Raw genomic sequence first — 26,108 nt, 5'->3', positions numbered from 1 at the left:
AGCACCGGAGTAATGGTGCCCTAGGCCCACTGCCCATCCGAATCAGGCGCGGCTCTAAGAGCCCGGTGTATAAGAGCTCACCCAACTGTCACTGGGGAAACCCTGGTCACGCAGTGGTTAAGAGCTACCGCTGCTAACCAAAAAGTTGACAGTTCAAATCCACCAGGTGCTCCTTGGAAACCCTATGGGGCAGTTCTACTCTGTCCTATAGGGTCGCTACGAATTGGAACCGACTCGAGGGCAACGGGGTTTAACCGTCACTAGCATCTGACAGAGGCAGGAGTTCTACCTAAAAAATATCCCCTTTTTATGAGGGAAACTGAGTCACAAGTCCATAATCTGCTCTTTGCATTATACCAGTGATCCACAAACTTCCCTATCACTCGACCTTCTGGGGCTCCTCCATTTCCCAGACTCAGGAACAGTTCAGTGCCTCAAATTGGCATCTAAGGCTCTCTCTAGACTGCTCACTGGACTGTCAGCTCCTTGAGGGCGCAGTTTTGTCTGTCTTGTTCACAGCTGTATCCCCAGAGCCTAAAACAAGCCTGGTAGGCAGTAGGTGTTCAATAAATACCTGGCAAATAATTCATCCTGCAGTCCCAGGACACGTCCCAGGCCTCCCCATCCACTACTTCTGATTCCAAACCACCGGAGCACTCTCCCATCTCTAACCTTTGCTCATCCGTGCCCCTTGCCTGCCCTTCACTTCCACAAACATGGTTACAAAAACAGCACCATGCCCCCCCCACACACACATCCTGTAGCACTTTCTCTGCTCCTCAGAGCCAGATGACTACACCAAGCAGAGGCTAAGACAATGTCAGCTCCCTCCTGGCCAATGGACCCCTTTAGGTCCTTTTCCTGTCTGTCCCCTTGCCCCTGCATCATCCTTGGCACACAGCTGGGCACAGTGCCGAAGTGTTTGTAGACTGATGGCAGACGTGTGTGGGAGGGGTGGGGGGGGGTCCATAGCGCATCAGTGCTTCCTTCTCAATACCTGAGAGCAGGTCTGGCCAGCAGGCCTGAGCAAACAGTGACTGCCTGTCCGCAGTGTTACCGACACTATTTCTCACAGGGCACCATGAGTGAGCCCCATAAGTAACTGAATAGAGAACAAGTTGTTGTCTACACCATTAGGCAGGATGCTCCTTGAGGTTGGGACCAGGGCTTTCCTCACACCTCTGTCTCCTAAACCCGAAGCCTGGCACCAAGAGCTAAAGATGCTTGTTGCATGACTGAATACGGGAAACGACCCAGGTTTCCTGGGAAGGCTCAACTGAGATAGAAGGGGAAAGAAAAGATGGGAGTTAGGACGGTGTGGGATGGTGTCTGGGTGGCACTGGGGTTTAGGGGTCGGATGGGTGGGAACAGAGGTGAGATGAAGTGGACTGAAGTGGTATGGGGTGAGTGGAGGTGAGGTCGGGTGGGGCTGCCCTTTTCTCCTTCTCCGCTCGGTTCGGGCTCCTCCGCCAGCCAGCTGCTCAGGCAAACCCCTAGTCCCCACCCGCTCACTAGGCACCGACCCCGGCGGCGCACCTGCAGCGCTAGGCAGCGCGCGTCACTGCTCTGCAGCGCTGCGCGCAGGTCCTCCACCAGCTCCCGCAAGCTGCTGTTCTCTTCCTCTAGCCGCGCCACAAGTTCGCCATCTGGGCCGCTGTCCGGGCCAGGCGCTCGGGGCTGGCGGCGGCGGCGGCGTGGGCGGCGCAGGCGGATCTGCGTCTCTATGTGCTCGCTGAGCGCGCCGCGGGGCAGCCGGGGCCCCGCGCGGGTGCCGAAGTAGCCGCAGAGGCGCGCGTGGAACTGGCGGAAAGTAAGTTCCGGAGGCTCTGCGCACAGCGCCAGGCGCGCCTCCTCCTCGGCGTCCGCGTCCCCCTCGGCGGCCTCGCCAGCGGCCGCGTCCCCGGTGTTCGCGTCCCCGGCTGCCTCCCCGGCGACAGCGGCCCCCTCGGCGCGCAGCCCTAGCACTGCGCAGAGCGCGCGGAAGTCAGCGCGGGGCAGGCGGCCGGCTCCGCGGCAGTCCAGGTGGTGGAAAACCTCCTGCAGGTACTGGTCCAGGCCTGTGGCCAGCACCACAATCTCGTTCTCCACGCCGCGGTCCAACCCGTAGTGGTGCGCCAGGGCGCTCAGCAGCCACTGCGTGCGCCGCGCCGGCCGCCGATATGGGTCGCCCGCCGCGCCCTCCATGCCGGCCTCCACGCTGGGGCCGCCTGGCTCCATCGCCTCAGCCGCGCGTCCCCACTCCGGTCTTTCCGCCCCGCCACTTCCAGAGTTCCTCGAAAGGAGGGGCTTAGCGGCCGCAGGCTGGTTGGAGCGGCGCCGGGGGCCGCGTCCGGCAGTTGCGCTGGCCCTGCAGGAAGTCTGTGTTCCCCCCACCCACCATGGCTTAGAGAGGGGCTAGGGTAAGGGGGTGAGGAGCCCCTGAGACCACCGCGATGGTACCACAGACCCGTCTCTCTGCCGCTTCTGCTGGGACCTCAGCGCTCTTCCGCCGCTCAGAACTCCCGCCCGCTCCACCCCCGCGTTCAGGCGTCTACTCTTTTCTTGCCCTTTGGGAGTCGTCAGCTTTCAACTCCCGCATCCTCTGCCCCTAGGGGTAGGAAGCCCAGGAGGGACTGGCAGGTAGTGGCTTTTTCCGGTTGCTGGGAACATGTCCCCCACCCACAGGCGTCACTGCATCCCCTCCTCAGAAAGCCTTCCCAGGTTAGCCATGAATGCCTGCAACATCTTAAAGGGTGTGCACAAGCCCCCATCCCTTTTAAATTTAGCTCCTGGACTCCCAGACCCACTGTTATGAATTGAATTGTGTCCCCGGAAAAGATATGTTGAAGTCCTAACCCCTGTACCTGTGAATGTGACCCTGTTTGGAAATGAGTTTTTCTTAAGCACTGGACTACTAGCGGAAAGGGTGGTGGTTGGAACCCACCCAGAGATGCCTGGGAAGGCAGGCCTGCCAACCTGCTTCTGAAAGGTCACAGCCTTGAAAACCCTGTGGGTCAGCTCTCCTCTGCACACATGGGGTTGCCATGAGTCAGAATGGACTCCATGGTAACTGACAACAACAAAGTTAAACAACGTCATACAGGATTAGAGCGAGTCCTAATTCTAATCCCTTCTGAGTGGTGTTTTATAAAAGGTGAGAACAGACATGGAAGCACACAGGAGACCATAGCATGTGAGGATGGGTTTAAGAGCAAAGAAATGCCAAGGAACGCCCTGGGCTACAGAACTTGAAACAGACAAGGAAGGATCTTCCCTTAGAGCTAGGAGAGAGAGAGAGAGCATAGCCCTGCCAACACCCTGAACTTGGACTTCTGGCCACCAGAACTATGAGTCAATACATTTCTGTTCTTTAAAGTCACCCACCTTATGGTATTTCGTTGTGGCAGCTCTAGCAAACTAAGACACCCACTTCTCATCCCACGTGGTTGCACACCCATTTGCAAACTGGATGGCACAAAGAGCTCCAAGGGGTCAAGGTTCAGGATGCTTCACTGGTAAGAAATAATCTGAAGTGGACCCTCTGTTCTCTAAGCTGTGTATGTGGTTTTGGGGGTGGGTAGGACTCCCCAGAAAGGCGTGGTCTCTGGTCTGCAGGAGATGGTGAGTTGGTGATGGGGCCTGAGTTCCGTCCTTGCACTGGGGTGAGACTAATGCATAGGCTAGTGCATTGCAATTTGGCTAGCATTTCCTCTGGTGCCTTAAAACACATTTCTGGAAGGTGAAAGAAAAACCAGCTTTTCAGGTGTGTGCTGGGCTGTTTTCCCTTTCTTTTTTGCAAGAGTGATGTAGAAATGTTGTGCATCTGTTACCTGCACTGGAAACGTTTTCCTGCTCCCTGTCAAGATGCCGGCCATGTGGAGCAGGAGACAGGCTGACTTCTTCTGACTGTCTTTCTTCAACAGTCCTTGGCTGTAGGATGTGCAGAATCTTGCATTGTGCACAACTCTATGATTTTTAAATGTTTCCCTCTGGAATTTGAAAAGCAATTAAATTCTAAAGGCGCCCTTCTGGTAGAGGCTCAATAAACATGGGGAGGTGCTTTGTTTTCTTGTCCTAGCCTTTGTACTTTTTGTCTCCTCTGCTCCAAAACCAAAAAACCCATTGCTTTCAGGCTAAATCCAACTCATAGTGACCCTATAGGATGGAGTAGAACTCCCCTATAGAGTTCCCAAGGAGTGGCTTGTGGATTTTAACTGCCAACCTTTTGGTTACCAGCTTGAGCTTTTAACAACTGCACCACGAGAGCTCCTCCTCTGCTCCAGTGTTCCACAATCAGCGCTGTGCCTATTTGGCAAATTCCTACTTGAAGACTTTGCCTGAGGGAGGAAGGAGTTAGATCCTCCTCCCCAACGACCCTTGTTTTTTAATTATAAAAATAATAGTAATTTGACAGAGTTCTAGATCAGTTCCACTTCTTGGCTTCATTGCTCATAATAGTGAAAAATTGGAGACAACCTGGTGCCCATCAGTAGGAGAAAGGAGCAAAGAATTTTGGAATGTTTCGGGAGGTGGAGCCAACATGGCGCTATAGACAGAGGCACCACACCATCCCTCTACAGCAAAGACCTGAAAGACTAAGTAAAACAGAGACAAACATGAATCCTGAAACCCTAAGTGTCAAAAGAAGAGAAAAAGAATTCAACCAAGCACCGAACAGAATACGAAACTGACAGAACAGAGATCAAGGAGAAATATGAGCAGAGGTCTCCTGTCAGCTAATGCAGCACAGCTTCACCATCTTAGACTTCTGTCAGAGATGGGCGGACAGGGAGTATGTACAGGAAGGCAGCTTCACGGCGCTCCCAGCAGGAGACAGAGCACCTGGTAACCAGCAATACACGCTTTCCAACCCCCCACCTTTCCTCCCCTTGCTCAGCCTCAGCCGCTTCCCAGCCGGCCAATCCACCACCCACCGATACCCAGTGGGCCGAATGACCACGGACAAACCGGCAGGCTCCTTCAGTGCCGTTTCTTTGTTGCTTTTTTTGGCTTCTTTTGGTTTCTTCCCTGCCTCTCACCTCCTCCTCCTCCTTTCTTCCAAACACCCGATTCCGTGTGCCATCTTTGCTTCTTCTTGACAGGCTATGAAGTACCACTCAGCTGGGGAACAGCTTCTTCGGTCTGCGCCACCATGTTGGTGGGATCCCTGGGGCTTTTTTTTTTTTCCTTTCATTTTTCTTCATTTCTTGGTTTCTTGTCTCTTTCTACTTACCTTCTTTTCCTGTCTCCTGAATACCTGGAGCTGTGCGCCATCTTCACCCTTTCTAGCTGTTTGGGAGCCACTTCCCTGGTCTGTGCAGCCTTGCCAGTGGGACCCCTGGGGGCACTTTTATCTTTTCCTTTTTGTTTTTCTTCATTTCTCGATTTCTTGTCTCTTTACTCCAATGGCAGTTTTCCTCAGCACTTTTTTTTTTTTTTTTGGCACCCGTTTCTCTCTTCTCTCTCCCTTCTTGCCCATACCCAACCTAGCTCCACACATCACAACTTCCCCCCTCCTGCATATCTGCACTGTGTGCTAAACATCCTACCCCTGAGCAGCACAGGCACGGCCTACTGGAACCTGCCCTCCACTGACCCCCAGCCCACCTTGTCAGCCCCAGTACATGCCACAAACAACCCATCCCAGCCCCTCCCCTTCAGCTGGACCTGGCCTGCTGCATCATAGCTGAGCGACTGGCCCTGCCCACTGGACAAGGAGGTGAAAAATATTGTGCCCACAGATGAGCTAACAACAAAGAACACACAGCCTGCCTGCTCAGACATAACCAAATAAAACAAAAAAGCAGGATGAAACAAATCTACAATCAATAAATGAAGAAAATAACTACTGAATATCCTGAAGACAGCAGACAATATCAAAACATACCAAAGAATTGGACAAGATTCTAGTAGGCCTCCAAAGTAAAACACCAGATGACTTTCCGGTAGAAGAAAAGGCACTGGAACTATCTGATATGGAATTCAAGTCTCTAATATTCAGAGCTGTCCAAGAGTTGAAGAAAAAAGCAGACAAAAATGAGGAAGAATCTTGGAATGTTTCATGCAGTAGCTAAGGGGAGGGCACTGAATCTTACTACATACGTATCCAGGAGAAACACCAAAGATGAGTGAAAACAGCAAGTTACGGCATATTATGTACAGCGTTAATACTTTCTTCATTCTAATAACAACAAAACCACACAAAACAATACTTACTATTTCCCACTAGGACACATGTATATAAATGCAAAGAAAAAGATAAAAGGGTTTATGAACTGACTCTGGTTATTTCTGGGAAGGGGAAGAGGGAAGATTTTCCAAAGGACCTTCAGCCTTCTCTAACGTTTCCCTTTCAGATAAACCAATGTTTTTTTGTGTATTTCTTTCTTCTCTCTCTTTTTTTTTTTCCTTAGGGGAGGATACACTATTTTTTAAACAGCTTTATTGATATATAATTTATATAAAGCTCATCCACTTGGATATAATAAACCCAAACCCATTGCCATCGAATCGATTCTCATACTGACCCTATAGGACAGAGTAGAACTGCTCCATAGGATTGCCAAGACTGTAAATCTTTATAGAAGCAGACTGCCACATCTTTTTCCCCCGAAGCAGCTGGTGGGTTTGAACCACTGACCTTTCAGTTAGCAGCCGAGTGCTTGACTGCTGCACCTTCAGGGCTCCTTTTAGATATATTAATTTGTAATTTACATAAAGTGCCCCTGTTTAAGGTGTACAAATCAATAGTTCTTAGTATATTTATAGAGTTGTGTAACCATCACCACAGTCTAATTGTAGAACATTTTCGTCACCTCTCAAAAAAACCTTGTACACATTAGCAGCCCCTCTTCATCCCCTTCCACCTTCTCACCACCCCATCCCTAGGCAACTGCTTACTTCCTGTCTCTATGGATTTGGCTATTCTGGACATTTCATATAAATGGAATCATACAGTACATGGCCTTCTGTGGCTGGTTTCTTAAAAAAAAAAAATTTAAAACATTAACACGTTAATAAGGTTCATCCATGTTGTGTAGCATATATCAGTACTTCATAGCTTTTTATGGCTGGATAATATTGCATTGTATGGAAGCACCACAGTCTGTTTATCCATTTATCGGTTGATGGATATTGGGTTGTTTCCACCCTTTGGCTATTATACTGCTACTACAAACATTCATGTACAAGTTTTTGTATGAATGTATATTTTTAGTTCTCTTATAAAATTCGAATAGCAGTAATAGTAGTAGCGCTGTCAGAACCTGTCTAACTTCAGTGGGGATAATGACCAGGATCAGCCCAAAGCTGATTCTCATGAGGTGGACGTCAGACATACCTCTACTCTCCAAACTTTTTAACCAATCCTGACACTATTTGTCTCTCTCATGGTACCATCCTTTTTGCTGAGTTCAATAATCCATTTCCTCAGCCCCTGAGGGCAGGCTCCCCTTGGCCCCCTGAAGACAGGTTTCTCTTGGCCCTGCCATCTATCACCACCAACTCTGTCACTAGGCCCTTTCCAGGTCCGTCACGGCCTTCAGTGTTAGAGCCCTTGACTCGTGTTACAGCAGTTTGAGGAGGTTCCTTGCCTCCTTTCTCTCTGCTTCTTCTCTCTTGCCTTTTCTGCTTCCTGTCACTTCCTTTCTGAAAAAAACCTCTGTGGGGCTGGCTGCTTATAACTACACACTCCTCAATCTCATGGTATGGCCCTCCCACTAGGGCCTCAAACTGACCAATCGCCTGTTGGTAAGCCACATACACTTAATTTGCATAGTCTATAGTCACGTCATTTGCATAGTATATTGGCCAGTCCCTGCAAGGTGCATACCAATCACAGGGCAGGCTGCAGCCCAGGACCAGACTAAAAGTATCAAACCACAAGTTGTTTATAGCTTACCCAGGAAACATCAATCAACCTGGAGAACAGTAACAAACCCTCTATGGTAGTAAACTAGGGCAAAGGTTAACTCCTCAGGGCTTAGGGGAAAACTCTCTCAAGATGTTTTTCTAAAGAACCAAGGCAAAAAGTCCACATAAAGGAACTCATTTCATCACAAGTATATACCTAAGAGTGGAATTGCTGGGTCATGTGGTAACTCTGTTTAACTTTTTGAAGAACTGGAAGTTTGTTTTCTGAAGTGGCTGAGCTGTTTTACATTCCCACCAGCAGTGTATTTCATGTGTTGTTGATATGTCTGGTAATACAGGTATCCTTAATCCTGGATTCTCACTCCTCCTGCCCTCAGCATTCTCCACCTCAGTTCATGGTGCCTCCAGCCTTCCTCAGCAAAACCCTTGCTGCCATCTTCGGTTCCTCTCTTGCCTTTCTACCCCACATCCCAACTGTCAGGCCGTCCAGTGGCACTACCTTCATTCAAAATCTGTACTGAATCTGACTCCTTCTCTCTGCTCCACTGTTGGAATCTGGACCAAACCCTAACACTGTGTTATTGCAACAGCTTCTCTCAAGTGCTGTCCTTGAACCCCTACAGTCTGTTCTCAACTCAGTAGCCAGAGAGAGCTTGTTAAAACTTAAGGCAGACCATGTCCCTCCTCTGCTCAAGGCCTTCTAATGATTTTCCTCTGCCTGGTGTGACTGAATGAGGGTTCTTGTCCTACCTTACTAGCTGATCAAAATAAGACGGATGCTGCACCACCAGTTGCAAGGGAAACAGTGGAAATTTATTGTTTGCTCAAACAAGGAGCAATGTGGGGCCTAGCAGCCGAAAGACCACGTGCTCCCAGCCCCAGGGGAGCTTGGAGCCTTTATGCCTTCCAGTCCCCAGGGGGCGGGATTGGTGCCCAAACCCTGACACCCTGGTCCCTCCAGGTGCTGAGTCATTTTCAAAGGAAGAGAACTTTCACTTTGTAAATGAGCTCAGATGCAGCTGTGTGCTGGAGAACATCTTCCTTTCTGGGGAAGTTCAGGTCCATGGCTCTTCATGTCCTGTGCATGCCAACCGAGATCTCCATTTGCGAATGTGCCAAATTTCTATGCCAAATTCAAACAGCTGTTAGGGCCCTCAGCGGTCAGGCCAGGCCATAGTTACAAACCGTGGCTTGGCCCACTAAGGGGGGAAACTGTGGCAGAGAAGGGGAAGCCTCAGTGGCGGCTGCACTGGTAGTAAAAACTGAAGTCCTCTCTATGACCTCAAGGCCTGACACAATCCTCCCCTGCCAACCTCTCCAACCTCATCCACTACCATTCCCTTCCTCTCTGACCTTCTTGCTGTTCTCCCAGATATTTTTTTGCACCTGCTTCCCACAGATATTTATAGCTCCCTCCCTCACTTCCTTCAAGTTCTTTGCTCAGCTTCACCTCAGCGAGGCCTTCCGTGATGACCTCATAGCACACAGCGCCTTCTAATGTACTACATCGTTCCTCATCTGTATTGCCCATCTCCCCTTGTCAGACTATAAGCCCATAAGCATAGAGATACTTAAGTTTGGCTCACCTAGAACAGTATATGGCACACAGAAAGAAAAAGATCTTCAACTTGCATCCCAGCTGCCTCCTCATAGTTGCCATTGTAAATGGCATGGCATGTGGCCTTCCAGGTGTTTTCTTTGCCTATAAATGATTTTTTTTTTTTTAAACAGCCACTGTACTACACTGTCACTTACTTGTGGGCCTCTCCTTCGGTCTGAGCTTCTCAAAGCCAGGGACCGGACCTTCCTTGCCCTGGTGACCTCCAGTGCTCAGCATGGGGCCTGGCACAAAGTAAAAAAAAAAAAAAAAAAATTTTTTTTTTTGGCACAAAGTAGGTGCTCATAAATTTGGTTTGCATGAACACACACTTGTAGAAATGAGCTCACAGCGTCATGAGGAAAAATCACCAGAGGGCCCTGAGCAGAGGAGGGACATGGTCTGACTTAAGTTTTAACAAACTGTCTCTGGCTGTTGAGAACAGACTGCAGGAGTTCAAGGACAGCACTTGGAAGAAGCTATTGCAGTCATACAGTGTTAGGGCTTTGTCCTGGAGCCCTGGTGATGCAGTGGTTAAGTGTCCAGCCGCTATGCAAAAGGTGAACAGTTTGAATCCACCAGCCACTCCTTGGAACCCTGTGGGGCAGTTCTACTTTGTCGTATAGGGTTGCTATGAGTTGGAATCAACTCGATGGCAATTGCTTTGGTTTTCTTTTCTGGGCCTGGTCCAGGGTGGCAACAGTGGAGCAGGGAGGAGTCAGATTCAGGATGGATTTTGAATTAAGGTTGTTGTCATTCGTGGGATTTGAGCATCCCGAGGCCCAGCCATGTTGGAGTCAGAGAGGCTCTGAATGTCGGTAATTGATGGGATCCGCTCCCTCCGCTCCGCCAGCGTTAGAAGCCCTCGGGCCTGGAGCCCCACCTCCCAGGGCTTGATGTGTGTATTTAGACCAGGACTCTGTGGGACTTGGCTCTGGACTTTCAAGTTCCGTCTCTGCAAATGAATGCGATTTTATTTCATGTTAGTGTGGAGAGCTGGTAACCTAGGCAAGACTGCAAAGCTTGCCCCCCACCACTGTCGCCGCAGCTGGTAACTAACTGCCTTTGGTGAAGGAATCCTTTGAGCAGTAACTTTCCTGGCCCAGTCAATATTGAAAAGAAAGCCTTACAATATCTTGCCTTGGAGCTGTTGCCTTGGGCCCCACTCCCCCCGCAGCTCAGCGGGGGCCATGCAGCCAGGGAAGTCAGGATTTATAATGGGGAGCTGTCAGGCCTGTCTGTCTGCCAGGCAGTGTTACCAGGCGCCTCTGAAGTAATTCCGGTTGGATCCACAAGGTTTTTGTTTAAGGTTCAAAGTGAGCAAACCCAAAGGTCTCCCTGTGTTCTTTTGTGCGAGCGGGGGGATGGGTGTGTGTCTGTGTGTGGGGGGCAGAGGAGAGGCCCTGGCAAAGGAGTTGTATTCTGAAGTCCATTCAGTATTGTTTGAGCCATTTCAAAAAGTATCTTCTTCGAAGTATCTTTAAAAAGCCCAGAAAAATGCTAAAAAACAAAAATCATCCACCATTGCTCCATTAAGAGGGGACCACGGTGTGTCTCTGATGTATTTATTTCCAGTTTTCTGTGCAGCTGCCCATGAAAGAACTTTTTGGGTGTTGGAAATATTCTATATCTTGATTGGGGTGGTGGTTACATGATTGTATGCGTCTGTCAAAACTCGTTGAACTGTACACTTCAAGTTTACACTGTGTAAATTGTCCCTCATTAAACTTGACTTAACCAATACATTTGAAATGATACTGTTGGGCTTTTTCTTTGTGTAGTACCATACTTCACGTACAGCTTTGCCATCAGTAACGTTTCTCTGCTAAGCTTGTCCCGGAGGGCTGCTCTGCACACCCGCTTATGGTTTAACCATCCCCCACAGATGCACAGTGAGATGGTTTTCCGTTTTTCTACCTTAAAACAACGCTGCGAACAGTTTGTTCTGTATGCTAAGCGATTTATGTCTGTGTCGAGGAAGTTGAACATTTTCTAAGCTCTTGATATTGCCAAATTGTTTTCTAGAAATTTGATGTCATTCTATACAGTCCCCAGAAATGTGTCATAAAGATTTTGGATTGTTAGGTGTCTTGGTTAGTGGACTTGCTTCAAATTTAGACACCACATTTTATTTCTCTTTATTAAAATGGGTCTGCTGCTAGGCAAAGAGTTCTTAGAAATGACACCAAAAGTATAGTCCAAGAAAGAAAAAGTTGATAACCTAAACCTCATTGTCTTAGTTATCCAGTGCTGCTTGAATAGAAATACTGCGAGTGAATGGCTCTTACAACTCAATAATAAGAAGATAAACCCCCCGATCAAAAAATGAGCAAAAGATATGAATAGGGACTTTACCAAAGGAACATATGGATGATCAATAAGCATATGGAAAATGCCTATTATGATATGAAAATACCATTAGTCATTACAGAAATGCATATTAAAACCACAATGAGACACCATTTTACACTCACTGGTGTTGTTGTTAGGTGCTGTTGAGTCGGTTCCGACTCATGGTGACCCTATGTACAGCAGGACAAAACACTGCCTCGTCCTGTGCCATCCTCATGATTATTGTTATGCTTGAGCCCACTGTTGCAATGACTGTGTCAATCCATCTTGTTGAGGGTCTTCCTCTTTTTCACTGACCCTCTACCAAGCATGATGTCCTACTCCAGTGACTGGTCCCCCCTGATAACATGTCAAAAGTATGTGAGAAGAAGGAGCATTCTGGTTGTACTTCTTCCAAGACAGACTTGTTAGTTCTTTTCACAGTCCATGGTATATTCAATATTCTTTGCCAACACCATAATTCGAAAGCATCAATTCTTCTTTGGTCTTCCTTACTTGTTGCTCAGTTTTCGAATGCACATGAGGCTATTGAAAACACCATGGCTTGGGTCAGGTGCATCTTAGTCTTCATGGTGACATCTTTGCTTTTCAGCACTTTAAAGAGGTCTTTTGCAGCACATATGCCCAATGCAATGTGTCTTTTGATTTCTTGACTGCTGCTTCCATGGGTGTTGATTGTGGATCCAAGTAAAATGAAGTCCTTAACAACTTCAATCTTTTCTCCTTACAACGGTGTTGTTTATTGGTCCAGTTGTGAAGATTTTTGTTTTCTTTGTGTTGAGGGGTAATCCATACTGAAGGCTGTAGTGTTTTATCTTCATCAGTAAGTGCTTCAAGTCCTCTTCACTTTCAGCAAGCAAGGTTGTGTCATCTGCATAATGCAGATTATTTATGAGTCTTCCTCCAATCCTGATGCCACGTTGTTCTTCATATAGCCCAGCTTCTTAGAATTATTTGCTCAGCATACAGATTGAATAAGTATTGTGAAAAGATACAGCCTTGATGCATATCTTTCCTGACTTTAAACCACACAGCATCCCCTTGTTCTGTTTGAATGGCTGCCTTGTGATCTACATGCTGGTTTCTTATGAATACAATTAAGTGTTCTGAAATTCTCATTCTTCACAATATTATCCATAATTCGTTATGATCCACACAGTTGAATGCCTTTGCATTCAATTTCGATCTTTACGCATTTCATTCTTGGCAATTTCCAGTTTTCCTAGATTTATACTCCAAACATTCCAGGTTCCGATTACTAATGGATGTTTGCAGCTGTTTCTTCTCATTTTGAGTTGTGCCACATCAGCAATGAAGGTCTCAAAAGTTTGACTCCATTCATTCATTCATTAAGGTCAACTCTACTTTGAGGAGGCAGCTCTTCCCCAGTCGCCTTTTTAGTGCCTTCCAACCTGAGGGGCTCACCTTCCAGCACTATATCAGATAGTGTTCTGCTGCTGTTCATAAGGTTTTCACTGGCTGATTTTTTTTTCAGAAGTATACAGCCAGGTACTTCTTCCTAGGCTATCTTATTCTAGAATCTCAGCTGAAACATATCCACTAAAGGTGACCCTGCTGGTATTTGAATATGGTGGCATAACTTCCAGCATCACAGCAACATGCCAACCCCCAGAGTATGACAAACTGACAGACATGTGGGTGTTATGCTCACTAGAATTGCTCTAATAAATAATACAGACAATAACAAGTGTTGGTGATGATGTAGTTAAAGAGGAACTTCATACGTTGTTGGTGGCAATGTAAAATGGTACGGCTGTTTTGGAAAATAGTTTGGCAATTTTCAAAAAGCTAATCATAAAACTACCATACCAAAAACCCAAACCAAACCCAGTGCCGTCAAGTCGATTCCGACTCATAGCGACCCTATAGGACAGAGTAGAACTGCCCCATAGAGTTTCCAAGGAGCGCCCGGAGGATTCAAACTGCCGACCCTTTGGTTAGCATCCATAGCACTTTACCACTACGCCACCAGGGTTTCCAAAACTACCATATGACCTAGTAATTCCACTCGTAGGTATTTATCTACGAGAAATGAAAACATAAGTCCACACAAAGACTTGCATTAGAATATTCATTGCAGCATTAATCATAATAGCTCAAACCTAGAAACAGTCCATCAACTGATCAAAAATTTTCTGTCCACACTGGAATACGGTACTATTCGGCAATAAAAAGAAACAAACTACTGATACATGCTACCACGTGAATGGACCTCGAAAACATTATGCTGAGTCGAAGAAGCCAGACACAGACCACATATTGTATGAGTCCACTTACAAGAAAATGCAAACTTATGGGGACAGAAAATAGATTAGTGGTTGCCTGGGGCTTGGAGTGGGAGCAGAGAGTAACTGTAAATGTGCATGAAGGTTCTTATCAAGGGAATGAAATGTTCTAAAACTGATTTATGATGATGATTGCATCACTTGATAAAGTTACTAAAAATCATTGAATTGTACACTTGAAATGGGTGAATTCTGTCATATGTAAAGTATACTTTACTAAAGCTGTTAAAAAAAGGGAGTGACCTGCTTCTGCTAAGTTAAGGGTGGCAAAAAGAAGGTGAGCTGTTCCTCAATACCCTTCCAACTGCCCAAGTCTTGGAATAACTTCAGAAATCCTTCTGAGGGCCCCATGAAAATTTTAGGGCTCCCCTATACTGGAAGGAAAAAGGAAGTAGTAATAGGTTGTTCAGTGGCCACAAATTCCTCCCATTCCTGGACACTTGCCCTATTGCAATGTGACTTGTCTCTTCTTCCTATCTAGAGATGGGGTCTATTTCATTATCCCCTTGGATCTGGGATGGCCTCACGACTTACTTTGGTCAGTGGAATATGCCTGAAGTGACATTAGCCAGTTCCAAGCCCAGGTCTCAAGAGGCCTTTCAGCTTCTACATTGGCCCTCTTGGAACACCACCTGAGACTGCCATGTGAAGAAGCCAGGCTATCCTATTGAAGGATGAAGGGCTATGTGGAGGGAAACTGAGATGGCCCAGCCAATAGCCGGCACCAACTGCCATATATGTGACTGAGGCCATCTTGGATCTTCCAGCCCTGTTGACTCTCCAGATGAATGCAGCTCAGTGAGTGAGTCCAGGAGAGGAACCACCCAGCTGACTCATAGAATTGTGAGAAATAATAAATAGTTGTTGTTTTAAGCCACTAAGTTTTATGATAGTTTGTTATGCAGCAATAAAAACTGAAACACAAGTTTCCTTTCCTTTGCTTCTGGCCTTGTCAGCCCTGAGGCCGTCTTTGCTGAGCTGAGGTTGTGGACCCACCTCTCACACCTAAGTACCTCCTGGCACATCTTTGCATATCCTGAGCTGGACACCATCTCTCAGTGGTTGCAAGCCTTGGCTGTGCAGAGTATATATATATATACGGTGCAGTGGTTAAGAGCTCAGCTGCTAAACAAAATGTCGGCAGTTTGAATCCACAAGCTGCTCCTTGGAAACCCTATGGGGCAGTCCTACTCTGTCCTATAGGGTTGCTATGAGTCGGAATCTGATTGACAGCAACAGGTTTGATTTATACATAAAAAAAATTTTTTATGTATATGTGTACATACATATATATGTATATATTCCAGTTTTTTTATTGCTATACAATAAATCTCCCCAAAACTTATCATATCAGTAATTTACTTTGCTTGTAAATCTGCAATTTGGGCAGGGTTTGGTGGAGACAGCTTGTTTCTGCTGCATATGATGTCATTTGGGGTGGCTCAAAGGCTGGGGGTTGGAATCATTTCAAGTCTTGCACTCTTGCATGTCTGCTGGTTGATGCTAGCGGTCAGCCGGGGACTCAGCTGGGCTGTCAGTTGGAACATCTACATGTGATCTTTCCATGTGACTACTAGGGCTTCCTCACAACATAGCAGCTGGATTCCAAAAATGAGTGCCCCAAAAGAACAAGGCAGAAGTATGTGAAATTTTTATGACCTATTCTCAAAAGTCACGTAGTGTCATTTCTACCATACAGTATTGGCAGAGAAAGTCACAAAGCTCTGTCCAGGTTCCAGGAAGGGGACTAGACCGCACCACTCCATGGGAGGAGTGTCAGCCTCACATTGTGGGAAGACCATGTGGGAGGGATCTATTGAGGTGGCCATTTTGGGACATAAGTACCATCTGACCCAGGCTTCTCAGCTTACCCTTGGAGAATCAATCAGTAGGTCTGGACTGGAGACTTGGAATCGTTCTTTTGATCTGTTCCTGGATGATTCTGATGCACACCCGGCCTGAAAGCAGTTGGCTAGTCTGTAGTCCTCTCTGGGCATTGGCCTTTGTACAGTTCTTATGGCTTCTGGACCCCAGGCTTGGAGATCTTGGGGCGAGATCCACCACTGGCCCAGGTGAGAATGTGACCAGAGAAACCTCTGGAGGGAAATCAGCCTCAGGCCGGCAGGTGGGACCTGAGGTGCAGGAGGCCTGGTGTGTCTGTTCAAGGGAGGAGCTGTGCTAACCTGCCTCTATTAATGGGCCCTTTTGGGAGCCGAGGTTCCTTGTAGCTTTTTCCCCTTCCAACTCTGTGTGCCTCTCTTTAGCCTTTCTGGTTTGCAGTTGTCTGTGTCTTCACACTGCTGATGGTGGGGTGTGGACAGGTGGTTATGGCCCTCAGTGGTGAGAGTTTGAGCCCCTCCCCAGGTCCCCAGCTCACTGTCATTCAGGGACTTCACCTCACAGCTGTTCTCAAGGCTCAGTTTTTTAGGCTGATTGAACCTGAGAAGCACTGGGGGCCCCAGTCAGCAGGCAGTACCCTGGAAGGAATGACCTCATACCCAGTGGGTAGTCTAGGGAGCCGTGGACTGGGAGGCAGGGGACCTGGGTTCCAGGCCCAGCTCAGCCACGATTTTGCTCTTTGATCTTAGCTTGGCTCCTCAGTTTTTTTCCAACAGTCCTGTGTGAGTGGAACCTCTGCTTCCATTCTGAACAAACTAACTACCCGAGTGATCCTAACGTGGCCCCCCACTGCCGTAGTCTAAGCTCCCTACCTGCCCTTCCCAGCTGTTTACCATCTGGTCCCCTAACACACACACCTGGCCCTAGCCTCATCATCTGTTCTCTGAACTTGCCATGTTTCACCCCCTGGACCTTTGTGTATGCTGTTGCCTCTGCCTGGAATGCCTGCTTTCGTTTCACTGTTTAGCAAAACCCAAGCCTGGCTTTGTCACCTCCTCCATGCAGCCTGCCCTGACCCCTCTGGGCAGTCACCTCTGAGGTGTGCATCACCCCCGCCCCGCCCCACCGCCAACCACAGCTCCTTTGGTGTTCTATAGCCCTCTATGTCTGTCTGCTCTTCTGGAATGGGAGGCCCAGGGCACATTTCTCAGCTCTGGACTTTTGCAGGAGGGCCAGCTTTGGGTTCAGACGGGTCTGATTTCAACCCAGTGCTGCTACAGACTCTGTGTGGCCTTGGACAGATGGCCTCACCTCTCTCAGCCTCAGCTTCCTCATTTCTAAATTGAGTCTCATGACCCCTAAATACAGAATCGTCAAGATATTTTAAGGATATCAGGGACAGAAACAGAAAGTCTATATAGGAGAGGTTTGGGCTGCAAACCTGAGTTAGTGGAGCCCGTTACCAATCGGGAAGGCCTTTTCCTTTATCAAAGAATGGGAGGGGGAGCTGATGGAGATACGGAGAGGAACAAGCGCCCCCCCCCCATAATGTAGGGAAGGGATGGGTGCATAATAGGCGTCTACGTTCAGGGCAGAAATTCCTTAAAGACTGATTAATAGGACGAATGAATAAATGCAGGCAACTGGCTTCCGAATTTGGACACACCTATTTGACAACACCTTTTCTGAGCACCTGGTGGCGCAGTGGTTAAGCGTCTGTGGGCTAACCAGAAGGTCTGCAGTTCGAATCCACCAGCTGCTCCTGGGAAACCCTATGCGGTAGTTCTACTCTGTCCTATAGGGTTGCTTCCAGTCTAAATCAACCTGACCGCAATGGATTTTTTTGTTTGTTAGCTTTTGATCTGGGATCTGCGGCCGCGGGGAGGCCCCGCCCCCAGAGGAGCCCCGCCCCCTGCAGCCTCGCCCCTCAGCAGTCAGCGCCCCTCTCCTAGCAACTGTCAAACAGAGTTTGGCGGCCGTTGTGGGCGGACAGTCCTTGGAGACTCGCCGGGGTGGCTGTTGAGCGGGCGTGGGCAGCTGACGACCCATTCTGAGCCCGGGCCTGCCCCCCAACACATCCACTCACAGGTACCGCTGGGCCTTGGCGGTGATTGGGACCTTGACCCTGGCCACCTTGGCCGCCCAAGTCCAGGCATTCCTTTCTTCCCCATCCCGCGCAGAACAAAGTCTCCTTTCTGAGCGTTAGCCCGAGGCTCTGCCTCCACAAACCCTGGGCTTGAGCCCTGAGCCTGGCGTTCAATGCCCCTTGGTGCCTTGCCGCGGGGGTCGCACCTTCATTGATCTCACCAGCTCTTGCATGTGGTCTCCCCTTTGCCTGGCTTGCCTTTCCCCAAATGGCAAACTCAAACTGTTCTTTGGCACAGCTTCCAAGCATCCTGAGGCCTCCCTGGAGTGGAAGCTCAGGGGAGTGGCCGCCCATGGCTATGGTTCCCTGGGGACTTTGCTCACCTGGGACAGGCATTCCTTAAGCACAAAGCCCTGAAGGTCTTATCTGGGGTGGCGGAAGGACAAAGACGCCGGCTGGAGAAGCGGGCTGCTCAGCGTCATGACTACTGCCATCCATCATTCCCTGGGGTTCCTTCTTCCATGCATTCTCTAAATTTATTGAGTGCCAACTGTGTGCTAGCAGGCCAGGCCTGGACAGCACAGGGAAGGGAGGGAGCAGAAGGGTTAGAAAAGAAGGGTGGGATCCCTGCAAAGGCAGGGCTCACACCTGGGAGAGAGGGTGGTGACAGCACATGACATTCTTTTCTCCCAGGCCAAGCGCTGCCGGACAAGGCGCCCTGTGGTATGTCGCTGCAAGCCTGGGAGTGTGGGGATGAGGACCAGGTGATCACAGAGCCCATCTCCTCCTTCACCAGCTTCCACCAGTCTGCAAGCCAGTGTGATGTGGAGGAGTACCTGAAGGCCAAGGCCAGGGCCCAGGAGTCTGACACAGACCAGCAGTCCAGCAGCCAAGAGTCCTCAAATGAGCCTGCCAGTACCTTCAACTCTGACGTGCCTCAGGTCGTATCCTGCAAGTTCATCATCTCACTGGCCTTCTCAGCCAATGCTGGTAAGTGCTAGGGCAGAATTCCAGCACCCTCTGCAAAAAAGAGTTTAGGGCACATAAACCCCTTGTCCTCCCTCTACCCCCTGGGAAGAGGGGTGGCAGATGCCAGGAGCCCCATTCTCAGAGGCCAGAAAAGAAGCAGATGGAGTTACTCCTACCGTTTTTTTTTACAGATGAAAAAACCACAGTGAGGTTAAGGCATTGGTTCCCATAATGGGTTGTGCATCAACTCGTTGCTTGTTTAAAATACTGATTCTTAGATATATTGACGCTGAGTGTAAAGTTATATCAATTAGCTATTGCCACAAAAATGCTGTGTAACAAACCCAAAAAGCCTCCCAACTCAGTGACTTCAAAGAGCTATCTCTTTTTTCTCTTGGCTGTGCAGGTCAGCTGCTCTGGGCTGGGCTCTGATGGAAAGGCTCTGCTTGGCTTCCTGTGTCTCCCATCCTTCTCCTGGACAAGTGGGCTAGCCCAGACACATTCTTATTATGGAAAGGCAGATACAAGATACACACAAGAGGGCAAGCCCAGTCACTCAAAACACACTTCAAGTCTGGGCACATCCCACCTGCTAACATTTTATTGGCAAAGCTGGTCACATGATCAAACCTTAAATCAAGGAGCAGAACAGAGAAAAGCACTCTACATCTTTTTTTTTTTTTAATTTTTATTGTGCTTTAAGTGAAAGTTCACAAACCAAGTCAATTTCTCATAAAAAATTTATATACACCTTGCTATATACTCCTAGTTGCTCTCCCTGTAATGAGAAAGCACACTCCTTCCCTCCACTCTCTTTTTTCGTGTCCATTTGGCCAGCTTCTGACCCCCTCCACCCTCTCATGTCCCCTCCAGACAGGAGATGCCAACATAGTCTCATGTGTCTACTTGATCCAAGAAGCTCACTCTTCACCAGTATCATTTTCTATCCCATAGTCCAGTCCAATCCCTGTCTGAACACTTGGCTTTGGGAATGGTTCCTGTCTTGGGCTAACAGAAGGTCTGGGGACCATGACCATTAAGCCTGGTCTTTTTCTCAGAATTTGGGGTCTGCATCCCACTGCTCTCCTGCTCCCTCAGGAGTTCTCTGTTCTGTTCCCTGTCAGAGCAGTCATCGGTTATAGCCAGGCACCATTAAAAAAAAAAAATTTACTCGCCATCTTTGCTTCTATGGAGCATTTTATATACTTTTTTGGTTGTTGTTGAAAATATACACAGCAAAGCATATACCAATTCATCAATTTCTACAAATACAATTCAGTGACATTGATTACATTCTTCAAGTTGTGCAACCATTTTCATCCTTTTTTTTTCTCCCCCGTGAACATAAACTCACTGCACCCTAAACTTCCTATCTAACCTTACAGTTGCTATGGATAGTTTTTTTAAAAGAGCAGAATGCACAAGGCAGGCATTCTTTACTGGTTAAACTATTTTTTGTTTTAAAGAAGACTTTAGGGAATATTTTTGGTTTAAGATTTAAAGATTATCTCAGGGCAACAGCTTCTGGGGTTCATCCAGCCTAAATGGTTCCAGAAAGTCTAGATTCCATGATAACTAGAAATTCTGTTCTGCATCTCCTCCCACCCCCTTTGGATCAGGATTCTTCTGTACGATCTTTGATCAAAATGTCCGGTAGTAGTAGCCGGGCACCATCCAATTCTTCTGGTCTGATGGCAAAGGAGATAGTTGTTCCTGGAGGCAATTAGCCACACATTCCATTTTCCTCCTCCTATTCCTGACTCTCCTTCCTCTGTTGCTCCAGGTGATAGAGATCAATTGTTGTACCTTGGATGGCTGCTTACAAGCTTTTAAGATCCGAGGCACTACGCAAAGAACTAGGAGGTAGAACAGAAGCACAAAACACCATATTTGGCTAATTAACTGGGATGTCCCATGAAACCATGACCCTAAACCTCCAAGCTAAGAAACCAAATCCCATGAGATATTTGGTTGTACTGAGTGCCTCAGCAGCTGCTTTTTTTTTTTTTTAATGTATATCACATATTTGCCAATTAGCACTCTACCTCTTGATAGACTTTTTTTTTTTTTGTCTGCTTGAACTCTCCCACAGTGATGATTGAATTAAGCTCCTCATTGTAGTTCTGTTGATTGTTGCTTCACCTATGTTGCAGCCTTATTTTATTAGGTGTATACCTGTTTATTTATTTTTATACCTGTTTAGATTTGCCATATCTTCTTGGTGAGTTGAACTTTTTGTCATTATGTAGTGATCTCCTCTATCAATAATTAATATTTTTATTAATAAATAAAATAAATAATGATAACTATCTTGGATCTATTCATATCAAGGAAAATAGTCTGGAAAAAGACATTTGACAAATATCAACCAAAAGCAAATTGGTGCTTATTTGATCACCTTCACCCCTCTATCTCTTGCAGTATCTCCTAGGCTTGTATTTCTTATTTTGGTACTTCCTCCAAAGGCATTTTCAAAGTAGATCTTGTGTGGCAAAACTTTATGAGGCCTTGAATGCCTGGAAGTATTTTTATCATGCCAAGGCCTTTGAATGACAGTTTAGCTAGATATAAAATTCTAGGTTCAATGATTTTTTTCTTTCATTACCTATTTATGGGTACATGTATAAATGTTTATTTCTATAAATAGGTTATTTAAAAGAAGTGATATCCTTCATGTTCTCTTCTACAACTTGATTTTTTAAACAATTTGCTCTTTTATTTGATGAAATATCTTAGAAGATATGAACACATACTTTTTATTTTGTTGTTGTTTTACTTTTAACACCTATATAGTATCGAATTGCATGGCTCTACTCTAATCTATTCTGCCCCTTATTGGTGGACATTTAAGTTGTTTCAAAGTTTTCTCTGTTACAATTCTTCAATGTTGTTGTTGTTGTTAGGTGCCATCGAGTCGGTTCCAACTCACAGCGACCCTATGCACAACAGAACAAAATGCTGCCTGGTCCTGAGCCATCCTTACAATTGTTGTTATGCTTGAGCCCGTTGTTGCAGCTACTGTACCAATCCACCTCATTGAGGGTCTTCCTCTTTTCCGCTGACCCTGTACTTTGCCAAGCATGATGTCCTTCTCCAGAGACTGATCCCTTCTGACAACATGTTCAAAGTACGTAAGACATAGCCTTGCCATCCTTGCTTCTATGGAGCATTCTGGCTGTACTTCTTAAAAGACAGATTTATTCATTTCTTCTGGCAGTCCATGGTATATTCAATATTCTTCACCAACAGCACAATTCAAAGCATCAGTTCTTCTTCGGTCTTCCTTATTCATTGTCCAGCTTTCACATGCATATGATGTGATTGAAAATATCATGACTTGGGTCAGGTACACCTTAGTCTTCAAGATGACATCTTTGCTCTTCGACACTTTAAAGAGGCCCTTTGCAGCAGATTTACCCAATGCAATGCGTCTTTTGATTTCTTCACTGCTGTTTCCATGGCTGTTGATTGTGGATCCAAGTAAAATGAAATCCTTGACAACTTCAATCCTTTCTCCGTTTATCATGATGTTGCTCTTTGGTCCAGTTGTGAGTATTTTTGTTTTCTTTATGTTGAGGTGCAATCCATAGTGAAGGCTGTGGTCTTTGGTCTTCATTAGTAAGTGCTTCAAGTCCTCTTCACTTTTAGCAAGCAAGGTTGTGTCATCTGCATAATGCAGGTTGTTAATGAGTCTTCCTCCAATCCTGATGCCCCGTTCTTCTTCATATAGTCCAGCTACTCAGATTATTTGCTCAGCATACAATTTGAATAGGTATGGTGAAAGAATACAATCCTGACGCACACCTTTCCTGACTTTAAAGCACTCAGTATCCCTTTGTTCTGTTCAAACAACTGCCTCCTGATCTATGTAAAGGTTCCTCATGAGCACAATTAAGTGTTCTGGAATTCCCATTCTTCCCAATGTTATCCATAATTTGTTATGACCCACACAGTAGGATGCCTTTGCATAGTCAATAAAACATAGGTAAACATCCTTCTTGTATTCTCTGCTTTCACCCAGGATCCATCTGACATCAGCAATGATATCCCAGGTTCCACGTCCTCTTCTGAAATCGGCCTGAATTTCTGGCAGTTCCCTGTCGATATGCTGCTGCAGCCGTTTTTGAATGATCTTCAGCAAAATTTTGCTTGTGTGTGATATTAATGATAAAATGATATTGCTCTATAATTTCCACATTTGGTTGGATCACCTTTCTTGGGAATAGGCATAAATATGGATCTCTTCCAGTCAGTTGGCCAGGAAGCTGTCTTCCATATTTCTTGACATAGACGAGTGAGCACCTCCAGCGCTGCATCCGTTTGTTGAAACATCTCAGTTGATATTCCATCAATTCCTGGAGCCTTGTTTATCGCCAATGCCTTCAGAGCAGCTTGGACTTCTTCCTTCAGTACTGTCGGTTCCTGATCATATGCCACCTCTTGAAATGGTTGAACATAGACTAATTCTTTTTGGTATAATGACTCTGTGTATTCCTTCCATCTTCTTTTGATGCTTCCTGTGTCATTTAATATTTTCCCCATAGAATCCTTCACTATTGCAACTCGAGGCTTGAATTTTTTCTTCAGTTCTTTCAGCTTGAGAAACACTGAGCATGTTCTTCCCTCTTGGTTTTCCATCTCCAGCTCTTTGCACATGTCATTATAATACTTTGTCTTCTTTAGCTGCCCTTTGAAATCTTCTGTTCAGTTCTTTTACTTCATCAATTCTTCCTTTTGCTTTAGCTGCTCGACGTTCGAGAGCAAGTTGCAGAGTCTCCTCGGACATCCGTTTTGGTCTTTTCTTTCTTTCCTGTCTTTTCAATGACCTCTTGCTTTCTTCATGTATGATGTCCTTGATGTCATTCCACAACTCGTCCGGTCTTCAGTCACCAGTGTTCAATGCATCAAATCTATTCTTCAGACGGTCCCTAAATTCAGCTGAGCTTCCAGACTAAGATCGATTAGGAAGAAGGACCCAGCAGTCTACTTCTGAAAAGTATTAGCCAGTGAAAACCCTATGAATAGCAGCAGAACACTGTCTGATGTAGTACTGGAAGATGAGCCCCCCAGGTTGGAAGGCACTTAAAAGATGACTGGGGAAGAGCTGCCTCCTCAAAGTAGAGTCAACCTTAATGATGTGGATGGAGTAAAGCTTTCGGGACCTTCATTTGCTGATGTGGCATGACTCAAAATGAGAAGAAATAGCTGCAAACATCCATTAATAATCGGAACTTGGAATGTACAAAGTATGAATCTATGAAAATTGGAAATCATCAAAAATGAAATGGAACGCATAAATATCAATATCCTAGGCATTAGTGAGCTGAAATGGACTGGTATTGGCCATTTTGAATTGGATAATCATATAGTCTGCTATGCTGGGAATGACAGCTTGAAGAGGAATGGTGTTGCATTCATCGTCAAAAAGAACATTTCAAGATCTATCCTGAAGTACAGTGCTGTCAGTGATGGGATAATATCCATACACCTACAAGGAAGACCAGTTAATACAACTATTATTCAGATATATGAACCAACCACTGAGGCCAAAGATGAAGAAATAGAAGATTTTTATCAGCTGCTGCAGTCTGAAATTGATCGACATGCAATCAAGATGCATTGATAATTACTGGTGATTTTAATGCAAAAGTTGGAAACAAAGAAGAAGAATCAGTAGTTGGAAACTATGGCCTTGGTGATAGAAACAATGCCAGAGATCGAATGATAGAATTTTGCAAGACCAATGACTTCTTCATTGCAAATACCTTCTTTCACCAACATAAACGACGACTATACACATGGAGCTCGCCAGATGGAACACACAGAAATCAAATTGACTACATCTGTGGAAAGAGCCAATGGAAAAGCTCAATATGATCAGTCAGAACAAGGCCAGGGGCTGACTGTGGAACAGACAGACCATCAATTGCTCATATGCAAGTTCAAGCTGAAACTGAAGAAAATCCGAGCAAGTCCACAAGAGCCAAAATATGACCTTGAGTATATCCCACCTGAATTTAGAGACCATCTGAAGAATAGATTTGATGCATTGAACAATTCTGCAGTGGAAATCCTTATATGTATAATTTTGTGCAAATGTGTGAGCACTTCTGTAGCCTGAATTTCAAGATGTGGAATTGTTGGGTTAAGGTATGCATTTAAAAATTTTGGTAGGTATTATCAAATTGCCCTCCCAAAGGGTCATAACAATTTGCTGTCCCATCAATAGAAAATGAAAGAGCCTGTTTGTCCACTTGCTGGTCTACCTTGGATTGAAGCAGAACACAGACCAGTGAAGAGCTGCAAACTTTCTGGTCAATGGTACCTTTTCAAGAAGTTCTGATGTCTGCCAAAAATGGACAACCAAAAAAAAAAAAACCAAACCCAGTGCTGTTGAGTCGATTCCAACTCATAGTGACCCTATAGGACAGAGTAGAACTGCCCCATAGAATTTCCAGGGAGCACCTGGTGGATTCAAACTGCCAACCCTTTGGTTAGCAGCCAAGGCACTTAACCACTATGCCACCAGGGTTTCCAAAAATGGGCAGGAGAAGCTTTATGCCAAATTCTACACACAAACTAATTATTCTGAAAGCACAAAATTAATGCAGAAGCAGCCTCCTATATGTTAAAAACTTGAATTTTTAAAAACTATGGCTTTAAAGATAGTCATATTTTGTAGAATGAAATTTGGACTTAATATTTATGGAGTGCCTGAAACATCTCATTTTGGTGTGAAAAGCCCTAGCCTAGAAGACACAGTTCAAGGAGCCCTGGTGGGGCAGTGGTGAAGAGCTTGGCTGCCAACCAAATGCTCGGCAGCTTGAATCCACCAGGCAGTCCTTGGAAACCTTTTGGGGCAGTTCTACTCTGTCCTATAGGGTCGCTATGAGTTGGAATTGACTCGATGGCAATGGGTGGAGGGTACAATTTAAGTCCAAGATCAGGCCATGGAGGCTTCTTGGGCCCTGGCCTCTGGCTGAAGCTCCAGCCTCGCCTTCTGCATCCTATGCTCCAACCACCCCATACTGTGCAGCTTCCTCAATGAGGTTTGTGCTAGGCCATTCCCTCTGCCTGGAATGCCTTCCCTAATCTGTCTGCTAGCTTC

General features: G+C 46.4%; 2 protein-coding genes across 14 annotated transcripts in view; one reads left to right on the top strand and one right to left on the bottom strand.

The window, feature by feature from the left end:
• Nucleotides 1-2,846, bottom strand: part of EFCC1 (EF-hand and coiled-coil domain containing 1) — a 50,870-nt gene extending 48,024 nt beyond the window's left edge. For all 4 annotated transcript variants that reach the window (XR_007514377.1, XM_049861752.1, XM_049861753.1 and 1 more), the window contains exon 1: nt 1,537-2,846. Coding sequence is in view for 3 of the 4 variants with exons in the window: in XM_049861752.1 (XP_049717709.1) it covers nt 1,537-2,217 (681 nt within the window). In the remaining variant the exon portion in view is untranslated. The remainder of the gene's footprint in view (nt 1-1,536) is intronic.
• CFAP92 (cilia and flagella associated protein 92 (putative)) overlaps nt 1,651-26,108 on the top strand; it is an 88,751-nt gene continuing 64,293 nt past the window's right edge. For 7 of the 10 annotated variants that reach the window (XM_049861743.1, XM_049861749.1, XM_049861741.1 and 4 more), the window contains exons 1-2: nt 3,445-3,494; nt 18,725-19,021. In XM_049861743.1, coding sequence (XP_049717700.1) covers nt 3,449-3,494; nt 18,725-19,021 — 343 coding nt within the window. In that variant the 5' untranslated portion in view covers nt 3,445-3,448. Of the gene's footprint in view, nt 1,811-3,444; nt 3,495-17,922; nt 18,034-18,724; nt 19,022-26,108 lie in introns of those variants that run through there. The other 3 variants (XM_049861745.1, XM_049861750.1, XM_049861744.1) reach the window with 3 other exon arrangements.

This window comes from Elephas maximus, chromosome 20, assembly GCF_024166365.1.
Source record: "Elephas maximus indicus isolate mEleMax1 chromosome 20, mEleMax1 primary haplotype, whole genome shotgun sequence".
NCBI lineage: Eukaryota > Metazoa > Chordata > Mammalia > Proboscidea > Elephantidae > Elephas > Elephas maximus.
The sequence above is the reverse complement of the archived record's forward strand: the minus strand, read 5'-3'. Positions and strand labels throughout refer to the sequence as shown.